General features: G+C 39.4%; 1 protein-coding gene across 1 annotated transcript in view; it reads left to right on the top strand.

Moving 5' to 3' along the window:
- Positions 1 to 24,326, top strand: part of USH2A (usherin) — a gene marked incomplete at both ends in the record, with an annotated part of 554,530 nt that overhangs the window by 223,325 nt on the left and 306,879 nt on the right. The window contains 8 exons of the mRNA XM_081039194.1: positions 2,557 to 2,683; positions 3,871 to 3,972; positions 5,059 to 5,238; positions 6,304 to 6,434; positions 7,673 to 7,946; positions 11,720 to 11,923; positions 12,052 to 12,132; positions 14,762 to 14,959. Of these exons, the coding sequence (XP_080895320.1) occupies positions 2,557 to 2,683; positions 3,871 to 3,972; positions 5,059 to 5,238; positions 6,304 to 6,434; positions 7,673 to 7,946; positions 11,720 to 11,923; positions 12,052 to 12,132; positions 14,762 to 14,959 (1,297 nt within the window). The remainder of the gene's footprint in view (positions 1 to 2,556; positions 2,684 to 3,870; positions 3,973 to 5,058; positions 5,239 to 6,303; positions 6,435 to 7,672; positions 7,947 to 11,719; positions 11,924 to 12,051; positions 12,133 to 14,761; positions 14,960 to 24,326) is intronic.

Raw genomic sequence — 24,326 nt, 5'->3', positions numbered from 1 at the left:
CAAAATTGATTTCACTAGATCTGACGTATGAATGCCGTATCTTTCAAGGGTGTTACTCTTTCTAAAGCACGTGATCCCTTACGACTCTGCAGAATAGGAAGGTAAAGGGGTTACACAATGCCCAGCTTCTCTGCCACAGTGTTGTCATTGGGATCCTGAGAATGGCTGCCAGGAGAAACGCTCTCCATCTCATCCTTTTAGTCTCCTTTTCCACCATCAGACAGCCAAGCCAGTCTGGGGAAGCCATAGAGAAGCTTTGATGGGGCACTGCCAGTCATTTCTGCCCTCTTACCCTTCTCCCGCAGGTAATGTGTACCCTCCACCACCATTCGCTTTTCCAGTTGCTCTGTCCCCAACCTGATATTTGATTGACCAATAATAACTCGACTGGTGGTTATCATTTAAACATTTTCTGTTCAGTGACATTAATAGGAAATTTCACATAACATTCAGATTTCACATAGAAGGCAGCTATGAAAGTAAAACTTTGCCAACAATCCATTAACGCATCTGATATTTTCCAAACGGAAAGAACGTGGCACCAGAGTTGATCTCAGCATTCTTCCCTTAACATTGGTGGAGAGAAATTCTCTCAAAACGCTCATCAGAGAATTATATGCTCAGTTCCTCTAAGGATACAGCGCATTTGGAATACTGTACATTGTGTTCTTGAATTTATCTCCAATAAATGTATTCTGATGTAGAGAACCATGAATGCTTCAGATTGTTGCCAAACATAATATGAAGACCCACTTCCTCAGACACCTGATCTTGAGAATGCAGCGTCGTTTGTAACAATTTTAACGCTAACTAAGTACACTTTGATGAGACAGCATTTAATAAAATGCTCATTAATTTCATCATTAGCGAGGGTATGCTAAGAAGTAAGCCAGTTTCTTATGTCACGCCCAATTACCATCTCATGCTAGTAATCCCATTAGTATTGTTGAATTCACTAATGGAAAAACTAATGGGCATGGTACCAGGGCACATTAATTGGGCACGACACCAGTTCTGGTTTTAATTATTAAACCACGATAATGAAATGTGTGTTTGTAAAATATTAAAATGTTGAAATAGGATTGAAGAAAATAAAAGCATAGACAGGGGAAAGAGATATCAGGCAAGATGTAAGGAGAGTCAACCTACAGGAATTCAAGGGCTAGCAAATGGACTTGCCAAATGGTCGTTTTTCTAGCTGATCACGTTGTCTATAAAAGTTGGGATATTGTCCATGTGAGAAGCAACCCACTCCTACTCATGGGAAATTAAAAGCTGTTTTTTTGGTAATATGAAATTCTGCATGTCATATATGTTGTCATGCTCTGTATGAGGCCTGACAGGAGCCAATTAAATGTGTAGAATGGACATGTTGTATCGCTGGTGCTATTTTAGGGAAATATGAACAGAATCTTTTACTTACAATGGTACGATTAACATTGCACTTTTGTGATAGAAATCTTCAGCCCTATGACATCAGATAATTATCAGTTTTCTCTTTTTGAAAAACAGCATACCAAAATTAGTAGTTTGGTGAAACATTCCAAGTAAGTAAAACAATATTTTGTAATATTTCACCAATCTTATTTTTGGGTTTTTAGAATTGATACTGGATTGACGGTCATTTTTGCTAAGGAAATCAACTTTATTAAGAAAGAAAAAAAGGTGTTTTTTTTTTTTTTTTCATTTAAAAGGGTGAGAGCAATTTTCTGGTTGTTTTCTCCTTGATAGTAGTAGTATTAAATAATGATGGTGACAAAGGTGAAATATCTTTTATTTAGTCTTATTTGCTCACTAACACTAAAAAGAGTAGCACTGTGCTAACAATGGTATACTGAAAAAGTGTTCTCTTGGTGATAAAGTGCTGAGATGGAAAGTTCCTTTTTACTCTCTTTCCTTACCCTCACTTCCTTTTTGCTAATCTCTATTCTTGGTATCTGCCATTTCCTAGTATCCACTTAGAACTCGTTTTGAACCATGGTACTGTTACCTTAGGCAAGAGTATAAATGCTAGATTTTAGACTCCAAAACATAGAGTACTACGTTTAACCACAACGGTTATGGTCAGTGTTTTAATAACTAGCTAATTTTTAATGTGGACCTTGGTTCCTTCTCATTAGCAGTAGTGTAGTGAAGATAAAAACAGCTAAGTCCCTGACGTTTCCCTATCTTTAAGACAAAATTGATAGGATGGTGTTATTGGTTTTACATTCTTGTCTTTTTTTTCTATCTGACCCCAAAATTAAAATCTGAAACATTAGAGTAGAAAATTCATTACCTTTCGGATGATTGTATGTACTCAAAAAACAAATGTACTTGCAAGAAACTGTTATTTCAAAGAGAAGCTCTTTTCTGATTTGAGCATTATGGTGTCGCCAGAGGCACATAACAGAAAAGCCAGAATAATGCTAGACATCAGCTTTAACTTTGAGTTCTGTTTGAAATGGATGCTTGTATCAGGATTCTGTCAACATCTGCAAATTGGTTTTTAAGAAATGTACAAATATCAGTGTATGTTTGTGTGAACGTATGTATTCATTCATTCATTCCCTTCAGGGGTCATCGGTGGAAGTTACCACCACTAATGATGATAATAAACGATACAGTGATGGCAAGTGGCATGACATAATTGCTGTCAGGCATCAGGCTTTTGGCCACATCACACTCGATGGACAGTATACAGGTAAGAACTTCCTGGGCGTATGGATATATTTACATGTAGCCAGCTCTATTGGTATGCTGATATTGCCATGCCTTTCTGTTGTTTATATCTCTTCTGCACCTTTCTCTCCACTCAATTTCATCTAAACTGCTGTTTAGTTTGCCTTGGGGTGCTCCTCAAATGAAGTCTTGGGAACCATTTTCTCATCTATGCAGCGTTTCAGTAAAGCAAAATGAAGGCAGTCATCAATAGCAATTTTGTATGTTGCACAGTTCTTTCTAGTTGGCAAGGGCTTACACTTAGGTTCTTGCATGTTACTTTGAGTTCCAGCCGACAGATAAGTAAAATGCATCCTCATAAGAGCGGCCAGAGTTTCTTTTTAAAAAAGAAGTCATATCATGTCACTCCTCTCTCAGAATTCTCCAATGGCTTTCCTCTTTTTGAGTAAAAGCACACAGGGCCCGGTATCATATAGCACTAATGGTCTCTCTGAACTCACAGCCTGACACCAGCCCCACACTGGCCTCATTTTGGTACCAAACATGCCACATATGGTATGGTCCCATTTCCGGGCCCTGGACCCTACCATTCCCTTGGCTTGAAACACCTTCTCCTGAATATTTTCCTAGTTTTCTCTTTTACTCCCTATAGGTTTCTGTTCGAATGTTTCCTTATCAGAGAGGCCATCTCTAACAGTCTTTTATAAAATCAAAACCACACACACACACACACACACACACACACACACACACACACGTGCCTTTCCCTCTTATCCTACTTTATTATTCTCAGCATATAACACTGCTACTTGTTCAACGTTTATTCTATTTCCTGCCCTTCTCCTACCTAAAATGTAAATTTTGCTCTTTGCGTCCAGGGTTCTTAGAGCAATGCCTGGCAAACAGTAGGTGCTGGTAGTTCGCACAGGTGCCCAGCCCACCATTCAGCCGTCTGAAGAACTCAGGGCATCCTTGTAGGGGGAGAAAGGAAGAGATGAGAGAAGGGAGGAAGTCTGAGTCGTCCCAGCATCCAGATGGTGGTGGTGAGGAAGAACCCGTGAAGATAACTAACCAGGGACAGTCACTGACGTCTAAGATGAGAGCCGAGAAACAGTGGTGTCCCAAAAGCACAGTGTAGGGTTTAATCATTTGTTAAATTAGTAGAAACAGATGATCCAGCTGAAGTTGGAATTCTCTTCTTCTCCATAGGTTCCTCTGGGGCCCTGAATGGTAGCACTGTTATTGGGGAGAACACGGGCGTGTTTGTAGGAGGGCTGCCGTGGGGCCATGCCGTCCTGAGGAAGGATGTGGGTGAGTTGGGATAGGTATAGAAGGGCTTTGTTGTCACCCAAATGTCGAAGAGCAGCATGGGACGTTCTTCTCAAATAGGAATCACGGTGGTATTTCCTGTGTCATGCTGTGTGTCCTATATTAATACGTCAAACATTTCTTTTAAAAGTCTCTTCTAAAGGAACCTTGAGTTACTTGCATTAAAATTCTTAGTGCTTAGTTTTTAATATATAAAAGGAGTTCATTACACTTCTGCTTAAATGAATTATATTAATTTCGAAGTTCTTTTAGCATCATGTGTCCTTTTTTTCTTTTGAGATTTTGAACTTGAACATAAAACAACACAGAAACGGGAAACGATGAGCTTGGTTTTCCCTCTACATGGGGTTAAGAACATGTCCTGAGCACAGGCTGTGTGACAGGCTCCACCCCAGTCCTGAGATACCCACAGATGGATAAAATGTGGTCTTCGCCACAATAGAGGGTGCAGATGTCTGATCAGATCATTCCGATCCTAAGCCGTAAATGCTGTATTTGAGGCTTAGACAAAGTTAGTTCCTTTGTTTTTAGCACAAAAGAACAAAAACTAACTGTAGAATGAAATGAATACAAATCAACATGAAGGAAATTAATCTTAGGCAGAAAAGACATCATTCTCCCTAAAAAGGAGATCGCATTACTGATTTACTTGTATAACACACTGGTTTATAAGGATGAGGGAACTAACCTATAAACTATAAATATAATGGAAGCACTTCTTTCAAATCTTACTTTTAACACTTGTTATAGCATTTCTATTTTTTAAGACTAGTGGCAGATGAAATCTCCGCGTTAGTTCAAAAAGCAATAGTCTTGCTAATACTATAAAACCAAGATTTTTTGCATTAACATCTGTTTCTACAGAACTGATGGGTCTGAACCAGACTAAACATTATAATTGTTACCTAACATAGCTGGCCAAATGGTATTTATATGACTCATTAAGATCTTTGCAGTAAATAGGTTCAGAGAGCTATTGCCCATTTCTTTTATTTTAATTGCAAATAAAATGGCCTGAACTGCATTTTTTCACCATACGTACTTATTGATATCTATCAACTTCCGCAGACATAGTCCAAAAGGGTTTCGTGGGCTGTCTTAAGGATGTGTATTTTATGAAGAATTACAATCCGTCTGCTACATGGGAGCCTCTGGTTTGGCAGAGTTCTGAAGAACAAGTGAATGTATACAACAGCTGGGAGGGGTGCCCCACGTCATTACAAGAGGGAGCCCAGTTCCTAGGAACAGGTAAACTTCTAAATCAGCCATTGGTTGTGGCTTCGCAGGTATGTATGTTCTATCCTGGGCATTACTAAATCTCCCCTGGGCAATTACTTTGACCTCATACGAATCTAGCGTCACAGAAATTCCCAGTTACACCATGATGCACATAAATATATTCTCAAAGTCTGAATATGTGTTTAAACTCATAAGTTTAACTCATATATTGTGTAACTCATATACTTACACTTAACTCATATAAGTGTAAGACTCATATATTCATGCGTAAGATCTCTACTGGCCCATAGTAGCCCTCAGTGTACGTGTAATAGTCACAGATGTCCATTTGTAAGTCATTCATTTTACTTAGAATCATCCAATGTTACTTAAATGTTTCAAAGGAGTTACCAGGTTAACCCACAAATATCCGTTTGTTCCATTGTATGGATGGGACATGTTTCTCAAAGTAAAATTTCATCTTTGTAATGGGGTCCGTAGGTCATTAAGGAAAACTAGAGAATATAACCACCATTATTGCCGTTGCTCCGAAGGCTGCAGCAAAAGTGAGGTGCAGTGTCCCTGGCATGTGCCCACCTGCAGTCTCTGCCTGGCAGCCACCCAGGCTGAGGGGGCAGAGGGCAATATGGCAGCTTTGCGGACATGGCTTGTCCTTCAAATAAAAGCCCACCTTTGCCTCCAATATTTATAACTAACTTGGTCCGTTATTAAGTTGCTTAAACTACCTTCATTATAGAAAACGAAATTCTAGCATAATCTTTGCATTTTTTCTTTGCTTTCTTATCACTGTCATTGTTCAGAGTTTCTCTCAATACAACTCCTTATTGTTAATACTTAGATAAAACAGCAATATTCTTAATTGTATCCATGATTGAAAGAGTAAATTGCTTCCCCTTGAAAGGTATATCAAGTTCATTCTGCCACTTCTGCACCATTACAATGAGGGTTTCTTAACATTGATTTGCACCTTCCTTTGTGAGAGATTTATTCAATGTCAGTATATATCCTAAGGGGATCTTATGACCCCTTACAATGCTGGCACATGCTAACATGTACATATTCTTTTCTTTAAAGGGTTCCTGGAACTTGATCCATACACTTTTCATGGCGGAATGGACTTTGAGATTTCCTTTAAGTTCAGGACAGACCAACTGAATGGATTGCTTCTTTTCATTTACAACAAAGATGGACCTGATTTTCTTGCTGTATGTTAATTAATTGACTTTAAGTTTACTTTAAAATGATCAGATCCAAGTTTAACTAAATGAGGTGTTAACATTATACTAAATTGGGGTTTCTTGGTACCATTTTCTAAACCTAATGAGCTTGTACATGTCCCCATATCATTGGGTATGTCAATCTCCTGCTTGGATGAGCCCCCATGAATCTTATACACTTACTTGATATCTTTCCAATTCTTAGGGAGCTCTCACTGTACACCATCTCGACTTGGTTATAGGGTCACCCCACACACTTGCCTCTGCTGTTAAATGGTGTTATCCTTGGGAACAGTGTTCATCTTAGAGCAGTGGGTTCATGGAACGTAGCAGGAGTCTCGGTGTTTATTAAATGAATGGATAGATGAATGAGTAACTGCTTACCTGATGTACTGCTCAGAAAAGATATTTACATAGTAAAAGTAATAATTTTTTATCTGGAATTACTTAAATTGTTTCATTTGACATGATCTCACATTTTTAAGTATCTTATGGCCATTGATTTGATGTCTAACAAAATAAAAACATAGTAAGTAAAATAATTATATCGTGTAACATTTTGAAGGAAAACATATTGTAGGCATTTCGTTTACCATGAAAATTTGGTCATAATACGTTCATATTAGAAAATGGTACCTCGACCTAAAAGAAAACCCATAGAGGCAATGATGTTAGTTAGGGATTTAGAATAATAAAATTGAAATAGTGACTCAAAACACATTTTACAAATTTGAAATTGAATTCACCGACCAATTAAAATAAGCTTAATCAGCATTGACACTTCATTTTCTTATTGTCTTGTCACATTTTCTCCCAAATTAAATTGATATATGAAGTAGTATCTTTCATTTTCTAAAAACTCAAAAATGGAATCATCGTTCAAACTGCTGTGCTCTCTTCATTGTCACATGTGCTAGAGTTCAGTCTTTACCTGTGTCCTATCCACCAGAAGTTTCTGCCTGCATAATGTTGCAGCACATTGTGTAATCATTACCAGTTATGACTTTGCTTGTCAATACGACATTCTTCATATCACTTACACACTTGCAATGTACTTCATTACACGCTCCTAAGCTTGGCTTGGAATAAAGTGGGACGTGTTCATAGAGTGCTTTTGAGGAAACTTGTTTCTTCAAGAAATTGGCATTCTACTTTCTCCCAAATTGCCCTTCCACAGCCTTCGCATCTTCCTCTTCTCTTTTTTTTTGTTTATATATGAAATGCAGACAGAACTAAAGAGTGGAATGTTGAGCCTGCGGTTAAACACCAGTGTTACTTTTACACAAGTGGATCTATGGCTGGGGCTGTCCTACTGTGATGGAACGTGGAATACAGTGACCGTTAAAAAGGAAGGTTCCGTCATAGCAGCAAGTATGAATGGACTGATGGAGCGTGTGTCACAGTCGCGAGGCCAACCACTCGTGGTGAATTCCCCGGTCTACGTGGGGGGAGCCCCGCCCGAGCTGCAGGACATGTATGGACACCTGAGCTTGGAGCAAGGTAAACCCCACCTGCAGGAATCCCCAAATCCAAATCCATACAGCCTGGTCCTGCCAGGTCGGGCGGTTCTGATTTCAAGGTACAGCAGTGAATCAGGCTTAAAGCAACACCCATGGACCCCTTTTCTGGAGAATTTGAAACTCTAAAAAAAAATCACAGAGCATTTCTTCAAATGGTTTTTATGTTGCCCTGAAGAATGTGCCCTCATATCTATTTATACTATCATTAGCATATTTATTCTAACATGTCTTCAGAAAATGTAATTCACATATATATGTGTTTCTATATGTGTGTATATATGTATACACATATATAGACACATACATACATATACGTGTGTATATGTACGTACATGTATTTCTTCATATGGTTTCCTTGAAAACACATGTACTTCTGGTACTTTTACATACTGATCATTATACTTGCAGATTTAAAAAATAAATTAGGTCGGTGTACACAACTAGAAAAAATAACATTCGATTCACTGTTTTTCTTACATAAACACTAATCATCTTTATTTCAATTAAGCTCTTTTGCAGTGAGGCACATGAAAAGGTGGGTTTAGTGGAATTCCAAACATACTTGTGAAAAATCTGTATGTTACTGATAATTAATAACCATCCAGGAAAGGAAAGGCTCATGAGTGTGTCTGACTTATCACTAAAACACAAGTTTCATTCATAGAATGAATTTGAACATAATCAGAGAAAAAAGAGTGTGTTAACTCATAGCACTGAACTCACATGAGTTTGAATGTAATTAGAGAAATTATTAATTTTAAAAGGCTAACAATAAAGGAGTGCATACTATGGGGCAGGCAGGCTTCTGAGAGCTTTCCATGAGAATATGTGAGTTGGTTCTTCATCACAAGTCCATGACTTGGGCATTATTACTGGTATCCCTGGTTTACAGACGAGGAAACTAAAGAGCACAGAGAAGAGTAACTTGTCCAAGGTCACATGACTGGTAAGCAGATCGCAAGCCCATGTGTTGGAGTATAGCCTGGTGTTGCAGTCCCGTGTGTTACAATCAGGCTGAAAGCCTGTGGGCATGGGCCAATGCTCCTTCTCTGTAAAGTGAGGCAAGCACAGAAACTTCCAGCTTGAGACCCCACATGCACCCAGGTAGAGATGTCTCTGCATATTTCAAAATCTATGCACTGTGAATGGTTAAAATTTCCACGAAGCAATCTTTGCCTAGTTGGTTAAGTACGTCAAGATTTAAATGCCTTTGACTAGAAAATATACGGCGAGTTCTAAGGAGACTTTTAGAAGGGTACGAGTGAGGAGTTAATGAATATCTGAGGTGTAAGACGGTAATGACATTTTCAAGGCACTTAAGATGTAACAGTAGTTGGAAATATTACATTCATATAAAGGCTTCTCCTGATTTTCAGGTTTCTGAGGTTAGAAAGAGCTTGAAAACCCTTTATAGGAGCAAGATTACTTGATCCTATTTATATCTAGCAGAAAAGAAAAACTGCCTATCAAGCGTTGTACTTTCAAACTCTACCGACACCCATCATAGTACTATGGTAGTCCTGGACACATAGCTCACACTGGAATTGTAGGATGTTATAATCGAAGTTTATAACGTCAACATAAACCTGAGGGGGATAATTGAATCTACACTATGACAATCTGTGATACTGAAATATATCTTATTTATAGGTGATACTAAATTTTTATCATTGCAGTATCAGCCCTATCAGTGGTTCTCAACCCACTGATAAAATAGGGAAGTGTAGTAGCTGAAACAAAATAAGAACTCAATAAAATTAGCTATTATTAATTATTATTATTATTGTTATTATTATCCAAGGTATACTAGAATGGCCTAGAAAGGCTATTAAAAATGCATGCTTTATGATCCCACGCCCTAAGGTGCTAACTCAGATGCTTAGAGGGATACAGATCAATATTAGTGATCGGGAGAGTGGTTACACCATAGCGGTGCTGCATGCAGGAAGAGAATTGCAATTCAAATGAATCGTGTTCACGTACTGTGCTTTTTTTTCAGTCCATTATCAACAGTCTTAAAAATCTTTCTGTGTTTGTCACTTAGCACCTTTTTGCAGAAGCTCTGGTTTGTGATCATATTAGTGCTATTTTTTTTTTTAATCCATGAATGTTGTAATTGTCCCTTGAATCAAACGCCGGTTAATTTTCTTCTGTGTTTCAAAAATGCTGGACAACATACTCTGTCTACGAGGTACCGCCTCAGATCATGCCGTACAACAGTATTTCAATGTTTGCCAGAGCTCGCTTGCCACTTTTCGGTGTTTTGTGGGTAGGGAAACTAGGGCACAGAGAAGCTAGGCGACTCAGCTATGTGCCATCAGACAATTACGGCTGGCAAGGAAATCAGAATTCTTCGCTTCTGCATTTTCAAGCAGATGCTTTTATGTGGAGTTTCACTGCTTTCAATTCAATTCACCCAACTTATTGGGTGTCTGCTGTGTGTTCGAGATAGACTAGCGGTATTGATCGGGAGGGCCTAAAGGAATGTGAATAATAGCAAAGGCATTTCTAACGAAACGGGCTGCAACTTCATGTGTTAGGAGACATAATAAGACGTCATATAAATGCTGATGAGAACAATGCGGTCGCTGTTACTATTAACTTATTTTACCAGTGAGCATTGTATTACGTTTTATTTCCAGTTTCTGCTGAGGTGCTTTAATGTTCAATGTGTTGGGGACTTTTGAATTTGACAGTGTTTTGTTCAGAATAAGTGAGTGAGTGAGTGTGTGTGTGTGGGGGGGTGTGTTTTACAGAAATCTCAAACTCAGCCTGTTTGTCCCTTCCTTTACAATTGTGTGCAGTTTCCTGAGAAAGAGTCCTGCCAAACCTCATTGAGCTGATCGTTGTTTGTACAAAGTAAGGTGTAATTCAAAGCAACCGCTGGCCCCTGGCGGACTGGGTGCCCCAGGGTTTTCTAACTAAAAAACAGTGCACAGTCCCCACCCATTCCCCCCATGTTCCATGTTGTACTTCACAGACCGGTACACACTGTGGTCCTTCTGAAATCAGCTGTCCCTCACGCACTCAGCTGAATTTGGTCCCTGTCAGGCTAACAGGAGCATAAAACTGGGGCCATTCTGTACGTTTGAGGTTATGGAACTCAGTGCAAATGGTCGAGCACAGTCCCAGTTTCTGCGTCTGCCCACTTCACTGGGCCTTTGTTCTGTAGCTCTGAAATGATTATTACGGAATTCATGGCGATGTCTGAGGATTCTAGTATATCTTGAAATTGTATTCTCCCTCCTGCTATCCTGTCCTCAAAGGGCATTGCCCCCCACTAATCTTGTTGAATAATTATGCTACTTCAAATATTGTTTTGTCACTGCAGCACTGACCAATAGAGATAACTTAATGTTCTAGAATTGAGAGACACGTGGGCACCCTCCCGACCATAATGTGTAATTGCCTAAATTTTATTTCCAGAGAATATACACAATGAGAAAATGTGCACCTAAAGAGGTACAATAAACACTTTCAGTTGGCTGTAATTCAGTCGAATCGTAATTACCGACTTCTATTTTTTTCAAAATAACAGAAATGTAAATATTTTCTAGTATTTGCTTGTGACCACCTAGCCTGATAAAAAAGCAGGAGGAGGCAGAAGGGATTTCCCACATGAGACTTGAAAGTTTAAAAATTGTAGCAAAAACACCCCTTGCGCCTCATCAAAACGTAATGCAGAGGGCAGAAATCACTGGTAATGAATGACTCAAGCCCTTTACGCGCTACTCATCTCTTCCTGTTTGCTAGGTTTCGGTGGTTGCATGAAGGATGTTGCATTTGCACGGGGTGCTGCCGTTAGCTTGGCAGCTGTGTCCAGCGGCGCTGTCAGAGTCAATCTGGATGGATGCCTATCAACTGCCAGCCCCGTTAACTGCAGGGGGAATGACTCCATCCTGGTGTACCACGGGCGAGAGCAGGGTGTGCAGGAGAGTGGTCTGCAGCCCTTCACAGGTATGGGGGCGGGGCGCTGTGAGTTACATGTCACAGGTCTCCTCCTCATCCCCTCTTCTGTCTCAGCCAGCCCACACCCGTCTACCTGACTAATAGTTTATTCTCTCTACTTCTTCTTTCCACCCAAGAATACCTGTATCGAGTGATAGCCTCACACGAAGGAGGTGCTGTATACAGCGATTGGAGTCGGGGACGGACAACAGGAGAAGGTGAGTGTTGTAAAATGTGTGTGTGTACCCACGTGCACACAGGTGTGCGCATGCAAAGGAAAGAAAACACTGCTACCCAGAAGCAGGGAGTACTTAGGCTTGCAGTCTCCTGCCAGAGCACGCCTTGGTTTGCAAACTCATCTGCCGTGGGCTAAAATGCTTAGTAGATGAACGCTTTTGATGTTTCAAGCATTTAATAAGTATTTGCTCAGGCCTGGTTCTTTCCTCTTCAGAGGAAGAAAGAAGTGCATGTTGTCTTAAGAATTTCGTAGGCCTGTACTTACAGTCATATATCTAAGGGCAGGGAACCTTGATAGACTACATAGACCCCCACACCCCCAAGAAGCTTAAATCAGGGTCACCATTAGGTGAGGGAGGCGTCGTCTTGCCTCCCTCGTGCAGAGTGTATTTGCAGCCTGCACCCTGGTTGAAGGCAGATGTGTCTTTTATCACATCATGGCAGATGTTCGCTGTTGTGTGGACTCTTAGGATCTCAGAATGGTTCTCCCAGGACAGCAACTGTTCGTTGGTCTGATGTTCTTGAATTGGAGGGGAAATGATTAGGAGATAAAATATGTTAGATCTCATCTCAGACAACTGATTTATAATCGCTTTGTGCTTCGGACAGTGATCAAAAAAATCTTTTCACATAATGTCACAGAAAGGCATTCATCACAAAAAGTTGTGTGAATCAGTAGCCTTCTACCATTTGGGGTCAAATATCTGTCGTAAAGGCAAATGCATTTCCATATGATTGCCACTTTATGTCTGTCAAAGTTTATCCTTAGCAAGTCACAATTTACCTAAAGATATGTTTTTCATCAAGAGTCTTTCATAGTGTTTTTTTTTCTTTAATCAACAAGGGGTTGCTAACCCAGGCATACTTTGAGGAGTCTTGCTAATCTAAAGATAATTAAATCGTGAAATGGGTTACTAAGAATAATTTTCCAAGGTCTCTGCCAACAGATTTTCCACAAGAGGACAGCTTGACACTGTTCCAGGATGACTTAAGTTATCATCTATTTATATAGATAAAACAATGAATTGAATGATCTCTTAAATTCCTTTTCCGATGTCAGAGCCAGGTGAAAGCTCTGATATAAAATATTCATTTGTTACTGGCACACCCACTGTCCTTGTTTCTTACTCCTCTACTTCATTAACAAATACACTATAAAGTCTGCTTTCAGTCTAATTCAGCACCGTAAATAGATGTCTGGAAAGTGCGTCGCTCACATAGCTTCACATTGCTTCGCTCACATAGTCCCTGCTTTGAGTGCCACCGAGAACGTATGCCAATAGTGCTCGGAATTTATAGCAATGATCTGACCACCAGGTCTTATGCCATAAATTCATATTTACAGTCTGACCACAACACTGAGCAGCTACATACTCCCCAGGGTCAGAGAATAATTGCACTATTTAATTATTTTTGAGTCAGTTTTGCTCTGTCCCTTATGAGAAGACCATCTGTTAGACAGTACTGTACTTTGCCCTGTACCACATTTCAGAACTAATAAAATCAGCAACACTCCCATTGTCCCTTTCCTGGCAACTCGATCATGTGGCCCCGGCGTTTTCCAGGGGCACCCGCCTGTGGCATTTTAACTGCTCAGTGGTTCTCCACGTCTGTGCTTCCTCTCATCCTTTATGTCTGTTGTGTTGCCTTTGAAGCTGTCCTATTTTACTGGTCTGAACAGTGAAGTCACGGGAGGAGGACATTTGATGTGGGAAAACCGGCGTGGTCTCCCCTCGCCAGGGCTCAGGAGTCCACCAGCAGTTAGAGCAGGTCTCTCATCCGTCACCCTGCCAGGGACTTCCTTGGGCTTTTCTCCGTGTCTCCGGTGCAGTCAGCTGTGATGAAGTTGTTACTGATCAGAACCATAGAAATTGCTGATAAATAGTTAAAGGTATGGATTGTTAAACTTAGGAGGCACAGCTTGTCAGCGAGGTTTTGCAGTTCTTTAAACTTCCTGGTTTTGTGTGAGTTACTGTTTTGTGATACTCTGAAGGAAACTTCCCTGAAAATGGTTTTGTATAATCTCAAGGGCACCAGCTTTTCTACCCCTAAAACGCAATTAGCAGTGTATCCCATATATCATATCTGGTAGCACTTCACTTTTTTTAAAATTAATTTGAAGGAACAATTGAATTTGGAAAATGAGATCAGACAGTCAAGTATAATACAATCACACTTGTGGTATTTTTTGGCTAATACACTGAAGATATAAAAGTGTCAAAACCAGTACGTATAATAACACTCTAATTATCTTGCTTCAGAGGGGTACACCATTACATTGTTTAAACTTGTTATCTGCCCACCATCCACCTCCTCCTTTATGAGTAATGTTTAAAACGTGTCGGATACATTAAGTGTTTTGGGGAAACCTGGACTAGACTTGAAAGAACGTTATGTCGATGGAGTTTTGATGGTTTTGAAATACTGCTTCAACTGAATGGCTGAAGATGTGCAGTCATATTAAATCAATGCTGAAAAGTTACAACTCTAATAAATTGTATTTATGCTAATGGTCGAGTCTGATTTACTGTGGCCATTAAAAGTGAAGAATGGGGCAATCGTCTTCTCAGAACTGCCATTTTCTCTGTTTTCTCTTTTCTTCCTTCACAGTCCCACAAAGTGTGCCAGCTCCCTCAAGGGTCCGCGGCATAAACGGGTACAGCATTGAAGTGACCTGGGAGGAGCCTGCTGTGGTTAGGGGTGTCATCGAGAAGTACATTCTGCGAGCCTACAGCCAGGACGGCAACCCCCATCTACTCCGCACGCCCGCTGCCTCTTCTGAGTTTGTCAGTACCAACACTCTCACAGGTACGATGGTTCCTTAAGGGAGTAAGTCACGTGCATTGTCTTTTTGTTCTGATTTTAAGTAAAAACATACTTCAAGGGTTTTGTTTTGGTTTTTGTTTACCAGAGATATTAAACATTCATATATTTTGCCTGATTAAAGACAGCAAGAACCATCCAATGATGTGTAAGCCTGCATCTACCCATGATGAAGAGACTAACTCTGCAATACTATGGGCTTTCATAGATAGCGTCATTACCAGGTTGAAATTCTCTCATCCCCAAAAGATTAGGTCACATGGGGCTATAAACCTCCAAACTCTATAGATGTCTTTTAGGGATCCTGTGCACACATGTAGCAAAAATATATGTATTTCACCTTGCAAAAAGTTACTCTTTGGGACTAGCCCAAGTGCACCGCACCATTATTTATTGTAAAATGGTCGATTAACCCTAATTATGTCATGGTAGAGGAGTGTTACAGCACCAGCAGTTTGACAGGCAAACCAATGAATCGATTTCTCGTAGGGCACCATGCCATGCAGAATGAGTGGAGTGGATCATACGCACATGACCCACCCGTCCCATAGGTCGTCCAGGACGTGTGTGCGTGCAGTACGAAAGCCATTTGCAGCTTCAGGAAATGTTAAAGCACATTTAAGTGGAAAGTCACATTTAAGCCTTTGACCAAAACCAGCAAAATGCATCAACAAATTTGATAGAAACGATTTTTTTTCCTCTGTCAACGAATTTTGTAACTTGAAAAATCACATGGATTTTAGAGTACCCATAATTATCTCTCTAAGATATTTATTGGTCAACCCTTCAAGCCATCCTTTTATAGACTCCGTAGACTCTACAGCCCAAATATATCAACCGTTTTAAAAAAATCTCCTATTTCCAACTTCCTTCATCCCTCTTTGAACCACCTGATAAAATGTCAATTTGATTTGGTCCACAGTTTCCTTTGCCCTCCTGAGCATTACAAATAAGTGAGTTGGGGGCGGGGGGAAAGTAGTTTATCACTAAAAATTCTCAATCTCCATCTTCCAAATGGGTGCTCAGTAATGCAACAAGTCCTGCATTACAATAAGGTCCTTCTTCCATTCTCATTAAATAGTTTGTTTATCTCAACTACCTAAACGATAGCCTCCCTTCCTTATCCCTTTCAGTGGATAGGCTTATATATTAGGTCATCTTCAATGCCAGGGAAGAAACAGAATCTGTCATCTAGGACTTCCCTCACTTTCTCGCTGCCAAGTATATACAGTAATTGCATTTTTCTGACTGATAGGGTTGTTATTAGGGATGCAATGAATTACTGTATGCTAATACATTTATGATCATTTTTAGCATATAATGGGGCATTTGCCATCACCATTATTTTCATTTTCATTTTTTTATTTTTCTCTCTTTTTTCCTTCCTGTTTTTACAGAGCTTCCATTGTCCTATTAGAAATAGAACCTTCAACAGTCCTCTGGGCCCAGCTTCTCCTGCCTATTCCCAGGTGTGACTGTGGTCTCTCTTCCTGTCACTTATGTTGTCCACCTCTCTGTCCACTGTGGTGATTCACAGAATGTGGCCAAGACATCAGCACCAACGCCTCTCACCCTGTTAATGATGTAGGTTTTCCAGCCCTGCCACCTTGCTGAACTAGAACCCATGGGGCAGGATTCAGTACTCCTTGTACCAAACCCTCCTCCCCTGATTCCGAGGTGTGCCGAAGTTTGAGAACCACTGCCCATCTGGATTCTCCCCAGTATCCTTCAGTCTCTGTCTAATCTGTCACTTCATCCCCCCAGGTTTCAAACCAGGCATGTGCACTCTTAGATGTCCCTGCAGACCATGCCAAGCTCTGTACACAAGACTATTATCAGGGAGATAATTAGAGTACCATTGACCAATAGTTACTTATTTTTATACACTCGGTCTGTAAAAAACTAAGGAAAAAGTCTCAACTTTTAAGGCAAATTTGTCAGTTTCTCTTTGGGAATCTTGTTCCTATTTCTCTTTTGCTTATTTGACATTCATTGTTTATATTTTAACCTGTGACGTCACATTGTTTTCTGTATATCTCGGTAAATAGAACCTAGTTTTATTTAGTTTTATACTCGACTAGACGTTCTCCGTATTTCAGTAGCAGTGTTTAACTCATCCGTATTTGTTTTTGTAATTTATACAGCTGCTCTTATTTCCGCAATCATGTCTTACACTTTCCAGTTTTGTTTGTTATTGGTTTTTAATGACTTTTGGCTGGTCCTTGAGTGTATGTTCTTGCCTATATGGACTATGAATTTTTTAACTGTCCCCCCCCCCCCGGTTGTGTGGCTCAAGTTACATCCACTGCTCACAGTTGTGAGAGGAGCAGGTTTGAGCATACACTGAAGGTAGACTTAGAAACTATGGAGAATGCTGGCATTGTCAGGTGGACTTTTTTTTTCAGAATATTGAAGAAGGGGTATGAATGGAGAGGCACCAAAGTCACCTTGAGTCAGGATCACAGTTGTAAAATTTCACAGTAAAGAAAAAAGAACACTAGATGGGGGACATGGGAGGGGTGAAAAAGTAAACAGCCAGGAAGTTGGATTTGGTGATATCAGTGGTGTGAAGACTGGTGGGGGCTGCTGCTTTGCCAGTTGGTTGAGATATTGAGGTACCAAGACAGAGGAAAATAGGTAAAGTAGACCAAGACAAACTACTCCTGATCTTGAAAGTAATCCTCCTTGAGCATTTCTGAGTTCACTGTTGTTGAGATTTGAATGTTTCAGTTCGAGTGGCATTTATTTGAATGAAACAATGCTGGTACTGTATGCAGAAGGCAATTTAGCTTTCTTGGTTCACATAAGGTTAAACACTTTAGAAATGTATTGATTTTTTTTTTTTTCTGTTATATAGCAATTCTTTCATTCTTCAGCTTTGGGTCTTTGCCTTGGAAAGTTTGGTATCGCTTCTATGATTATTACTTCTGATGAGAAAGCAGTTTTTCACATTTTCTATTTCTTCCCCGTTTGTCCTTATTTTTTAGTAGCTCAGAGCACTGCTTGTAAAGTCAAATCAACCCAGGTTCAAATCCCAGCTATGTCACTTGTTAGCTGTGTGATCTCTAGCAATCTTAAAAACAATCCCTGTACCAGAAGTTCCTTTTATAGAAATTGAGTATACAAATCTCCTTTAGGTTATAGATTTGTTATGAAGATGAAAACTGAATTATCTATACAGACTGTTTAGCTCAGAAACAAGTACATAGTCAGTATCCAACGGATCAGTTATCTTTATACTATGTAGTCTCTGAATTCTTGGATATTCCTTCATAATTATTCCCCTTTAATTTCCTGATGTTTGCACTGTTGGTTCTTGGAGCCTTTTAAGAAATTTTTAAAATTCATCTATGTCAGTTTTTTATACAACTTAGCATTTGTTCCTCAGCTCATCCAATTCACCTTGATTTCTGCCTCTCTCTCAATATTCTCATGTTTCACCTCTTTTCTATACTGTTTACCTTCTGCCTCTTGTTTAATGGATTCCAAATTATTGTAGATCTTATTGGTAGCTTGAAACTGATGGTTTTAAATTTTACGTGATTCTTGAGTCAAATCCTCCCCAGTGAATGGTCATGTTCTATAATTTGAATGTTGTGTTCTCTTTTTCCTTCTGAGTTACATATGTTTTCCCCATGGTCTAAACTCACCCCTGCACCCCCACTCTGGCTAAACATGGCTGCATCCCTGCTTCTTACAGTTCAGTCAACCCTTCCCTAAACTTATCTTCAGACTGAGTTTTGCTCAGGAAAATTAAGCCATTTTCAAATGATATTACTGGGCACCTAGTTGTTGTTAACAAAAACCTTCACTGGGGTTGTGATGGGGTCAGTTGAAGTAGGTTTCTATTGGCCTCAGAGCAATCTGTAAACCTCAGCTCCTTTTTGCCCGGTATTTGGAGAAGGGGTTGCTGAGGCTCATGGACATTCTGTACTCAGCTCCAGATTCGGTTTGCCCTGGGCTCTCCTTCAAGTGTCCATTTGTCTTTCCCCGGAGTACTTCCAGGCATTTCTAAACCTTTGGTCATTTCATTGGGATTCTTACAAGGCGATAGTTCTCAACCGTGGTGCAAACTAAGCCAGCTGGGAGCTTTAAGAAATGCTGATGCCTGGGTACCACCTGCAGTGTCTGATTTTTCAGTCTGGAATGCAGCCTGGTATTTTTAAAGTGTCTGCAGGTACATTTGTCATACAGCCAGCACTGGGAAACTCTGGGAAAAGGAGGGTTCTAACCAGTGATCAAGTCAATTTTACCCAGAAATTCTTTGGACAACTTCTACCTCCCAACTGAAACTTGAAAATGTCGGATGAAAAAAAGTGAAATGTCTCTCTGAAAATGATAAGATATGAAAAATAGGAAGACAAAGTCAGCAAAGGAGAATTATAGACAACAAAGTTAAGTGAAATGATTATTGTGAAGAATCATTATGGTCAGGCTTAACAAAATGCAGAAAACCAAAGGGGGAAAAAAAGAGTACTAACTAGGGACAGGGAGAATGGAATAGTGAGACAGAGTATTTACCATTAATGAATTTGGCTACCAGAGGATTAAATGGGATAAACCCCAGTAGCGTGGAGAGTCTGAGGATTGACAGCCCCACTTAGGAGCAAGTGGGTCCCTCTGGGCTTCAGGGTCTGGGCTCTCTGCCTGCCTAAGGCCCTCATTCAGAGCTAGGAGTTCTTGAAAGTTCATTTCCTCTGCTGGAGCCTGTGGGTGGAAAGCCGGCAGCTAGCACTCTAGTGTTTCAAAGGGCACCAATGAACTCTGTAGTTCTCGCTGATTGTCCCTCCAGCCCTGTTAACAGGCAAAGCTGCTGCTCAGCAATAGTCCTGCCATTGCCCTGGCGTCCAAGGGCTGCTCACAAAGCGACTTCACTGTTGGATTTGAGATTATGTCAAGAATGAGTAGATTCAACTATTTGTACGAATCCAATTTTTTTTCTTCCTTAAAATGTTTAAACCTGTAAACTTAATTATCAGCATAATTCATAGAGAACCTAGCATAGTCCTAGGGATATCATTGGCACAAAGAAGATGTTTTCTCAATGTTATTGCTGCATCGCATTGAGCAAAAGTCTAGGAGTTATATTTCTTACTGAAATAGAATAATAGATAATTATAATAATATTTATTATTCACTATAGTTCAGCAGAAGAACCAATAACAATCTTCCTGATGACCCAAATGAATCTGAATTTATGTACAAAAAGGAATGGAAGACATTTGAGTTTATAATGCCCTTGATCATAGAGCGGTTGCTGTGAAAACTGGCTCAGTCTTCATGTGCAGTAAACATTCGTCTTCTACCTGAAGATCTTCTACATGAAGAAAGTGGGTTATGTGCTGAAAACGTTTCTCATTCTTCTCTCTCTCCCAGAGCTAGTAGTAATAGTAATTCTCAGCTCAACTGGTCACGAGGTGATTTCTGGAATGCTTAAATGATGCACATTCCTGGGCTCCAGATAAGAGACTATATTTGATCTAAGATTTGGAAATCTTCCTTTTACCAAGTTATCCAGTTGGTTCTCTTGCGAAAGGTCCATGGCCCACGTACAGGAAACTACTGGGGTGAGGCGGGATCATCTTTTACCTGTTGGGCTTGATTTATCCTCGTTTTATTTGTTTCTTCCCCTTGTTCCAACTGCACTAGTTTTGTAGGCATAACAATACTAAGACAAGTGAAGAAACAGAAGTAGTGCAAGTAGGGCTCGGCCATTAAGGGCAGTTTTCTGAAAGTTGCCAGTGGTAGGAAGTGAGAATTATTGGTGTTCTTGGTAAGCCACAGGTTCTGATTCAGTAGGGCGGGGGGAAGTGGTATGAGAGTCTGCATTTGTATGAAGGCCAGCCCTTGCCCTCCTCCATCCCATGATACTCAGTAGAAAGGCAAGGAGCTCACTGTTTTTATAGGAAATGCAAAATGCCCTTTCTTAAGGTTTCTTTTGCCTTACACCTGACTTTGAAACTTAACCCCAGCCATCAGTCCATTAGTAAGATACTATTCTCCATGTGTATGCATATGTACGCATGTACATATTTATGTTATATATAACATACACTATTATCATATTGATTTACCTGAGAAGCCTGCAGAGAGACGACTGTAATAACAATTTCAATGCTATGTGATTTTGTTTTCTACTCCACTGAGAATTTTTGCTCCATAGTTGTTAAAATTGCCTGTGGGTGCTCTGTGCACACCTGACTTATTTCTTTATTAGACAATAAGCTCCTGGAGGACCGATGTGTTTTATATTTAAGTTTTTTTCAGTACTCTGCTCAAGATAAGTGATCAGTACACTTTTCTTGAATGAAGGCATAGATAAAGGAAAAAATGTAGCTTTCTGTTGCTCACCTTGTAGTTAATATAATGTTAATATTGATTGTCTTATCCTGCTGAACATTGAAGTACTAGTTCTTACTCAAGTCTTCGCAGTGCCACGGTCTCTCATTTTATGAAACAATATACAGAACCATGATAACTTAAATATATATGTGGAACTTAATATACATATTCCCAATGGAAAAAAATCAAGTTGGTAGAGTGAAAGGAATCTAAATCTGCATTCCAAAACTTATAGCTTATAATGGAATTCAAGCACTGTATAGTTGCAATTAAAAATAATGGAAGCCAGTATGCCCATGATGATAATTACACATAGCAGAAAACAACTATTTATTAAAAACAATATTATATCCTGTATTTCTGGCTAGTGCTAGATCCTACCTTTTCAATCTTTCTTTGTTGCTACCTATTTTGTATTGTAGTAAATAAGAGACACATGATAAGCAATCTGCCTTTATGCCATCAAAATATAGTCTGAGCATTCCCTCTAAAGTATAACAGTGTGTAAAAATATTAACATTTTATGGGGCTAAAACGATGAAGAAGAGTTTTTCATTTTAAATTAATTGCCCTTGCGAGACAGAGACCACAAAACAACAGTGACTTAAACAAGATTAAGTTTTTTCTGTCTCTCCAGTAACAGAAGTTCACTCGTCAGTACAGAGGTGGGATGGTCTCAGTGCCAGGGACACATACATTGGATCTTTTTTCTACGTCATCCTTAGGGGCAAGGCTTCTGCCTCATGGTCCAATGTGGCTAGTTGAGCTGCAGCCATCCAGCCTGGTTTCCATTCAATGGGAAGGAAGAGTGTTTGAAGAAGGATATGCACATTGTCCCGAAAACCATATTTCAAAAGTCCTTCTTCCACTCATGGTTACATTCCGTGGTCAGAACTTAGACACATGGCTATACCTCTCTGCTGGAAATGCTGGGAAATGCTGTTCATATCCAAAGTGGCCATGGCCCAGATTGAAAAAAAAAGTTTTAATTTTACTGTGGAAGATGAGGAGAATATGTAATAAAAGGGCACTGTCCGGTCTCTACCACAACAGGCAAACATCAGAAGTAAATTGGAAAAATTCATTTTAATGATATTAAAAAATGAATTTTGAAGAAAGCTACCATTTTTATAGTACTTTATAAATTAATGTTTCATATTTGTAGTTTATTACAAACTCTTTCTTGACATGTAAATCTTAAAAGAAATTGGTCTGAAAAAATTCACAGGGCAAAAATATGGCCTGTGACATAAATAGTAAAAATAGAAATGATGTCATGTTCCTGCTTAGCTAATGTAGAAGAATTTCATTAGGTAATGCAGTGTTGATGAGTTAATAGCTTTGTCTGACTCTCCTGAATGTATAATGCGCCTGAGCTGCTTGTGCACTGTGAAATATCAGATAGGGCTTTTTACAAGTTATTCGGTTTATTATGTGCAGTAAGAATTTGCAGTGAAGGATGTAGATTTCTTTTTGGTAACATGTTGTACCATGGTTAGAAATGATAGTAATATGTACGTTTTGCTGTATAGTGATACTCAACTAGGTGTGTCTGTAACGCTAGTATATTTGATATAAATACGTCAAGGTTACCAATGAGATTTGATAAAGGAACAGTTACTTCAAATTTTCTGTTTTCTAACTTTTATGACCTTTCTATATTTGTATTTGGAACTAATCAAAAATATCATATATGTGTATATATATGTGTGTGTGTACATATATGTACATATATACACATAACACAGGGAGTGCCAAAAATGTATACACATTTTAAGAAAGAAAAACTATTAAAATTGTTAATACTGAATATATACTGATAACAAAAAATGAATGCAACTCACGTTTGACTTCTGCAATGACAAGAGGTGCTCAATGTGGTTACCATCAGCGTTCCAGACACTTCTGATTACGGCAAACTACTACTTGAGCAACGTTAACCAAAGCGACCACTTGTGCACATTTTTTGGCACCCCCAGTATAATAAAATATAATATATACATATTTGTGTGTGTGTGTATTCATTGTTACACTCAGTAACGCACACATACACACTGGTACAGCATTTCTATGAATCCGTTGTTTCTGTAAGAGGATATTATAGGCATACATACTTGCCCATTGGTGGGGGATAAACATGCTGCTTTCTGGTTGTGCACAATCGATATCAGTAATAAACTAGAACCTTTTAACACATTCTAAGGTGTATTTTTTAGAAAAGTAATTGTTATAAAAAGCTTGCTATTATTTTAGTAACATTTTTTCAACCCGTCTTTTTTCTTCTAGTAGAACGGGGGCTTAGGGTGAATGGCAGGGACAGTGATCTTGGAGTCAGGAGCAGTTTCTAACCTGGGCTCAGCTGCTGGACTTGAGACACATGTGATTCTCTGTTCAACAGCAGCTCCCTCTGTACGATGGGAGGAGAGAACTGGGGGCCGTTAGCAGGAAATGCAGGTTTCTAGTGAGGGAGGTTTTCATTCCTCCTTGCTTTCCTTTCCTCCTATCTCCTTGCCTGCCTCATGCTTAGTAGAGCCCAGTCTTTTCTTGGAGTGTTCTGATTTCAGTGTCAGCCCTTTGTGTTAACATCGGTGGGTGGATTCAGACCTATTCCAGAATTAGAATGAGAATGACAAACTCTGTAGTTCCTGCTAGGAAGTCATGGATTCGAACTCTGAGGGTAGATGTAAGTCTGCTGAGAGAATTGTAAGTAGATAATGCCTTAAGGTCAATTAAAATCACTGTTTAAACTATTCTTTAGAACTGAGATTAGACCCTATATTTTATAAAGAAAATAGAAGAACACAACACGTTTTTATCTTCTACCTGTAAGCATCAAAATTTGTTTAGTCTTTGATCCAAGGTATATCATTCTCTTCACTCCCTACTATAAGATTCAAAGACAGAAAGCCCATTTGAAGGAAATTAAGTATACAAAAAAATGGTTTTAGCGTTTTTAAAGGATTATCTTAGGTTTGGGGGAAGTGCATCTAAGCCTCCACCTTTGGTTAAA

This window comes from Rhinolophus hipposideros (assembly GCF_964194185.1).
Source record: "Rhinolophus hipposideros genome assembly, chromosome: 26".
NCBI classification, from domain to species: Eukaryota; Metazoa; Chordata; class Mammalia; order Chiroptera; family Rhinolophidae; genus Rhinolophus; species Rhinolophus hipposideros.
This window is presented reverse-complemented; position numbering and strand designations above follow the sequence as displayed.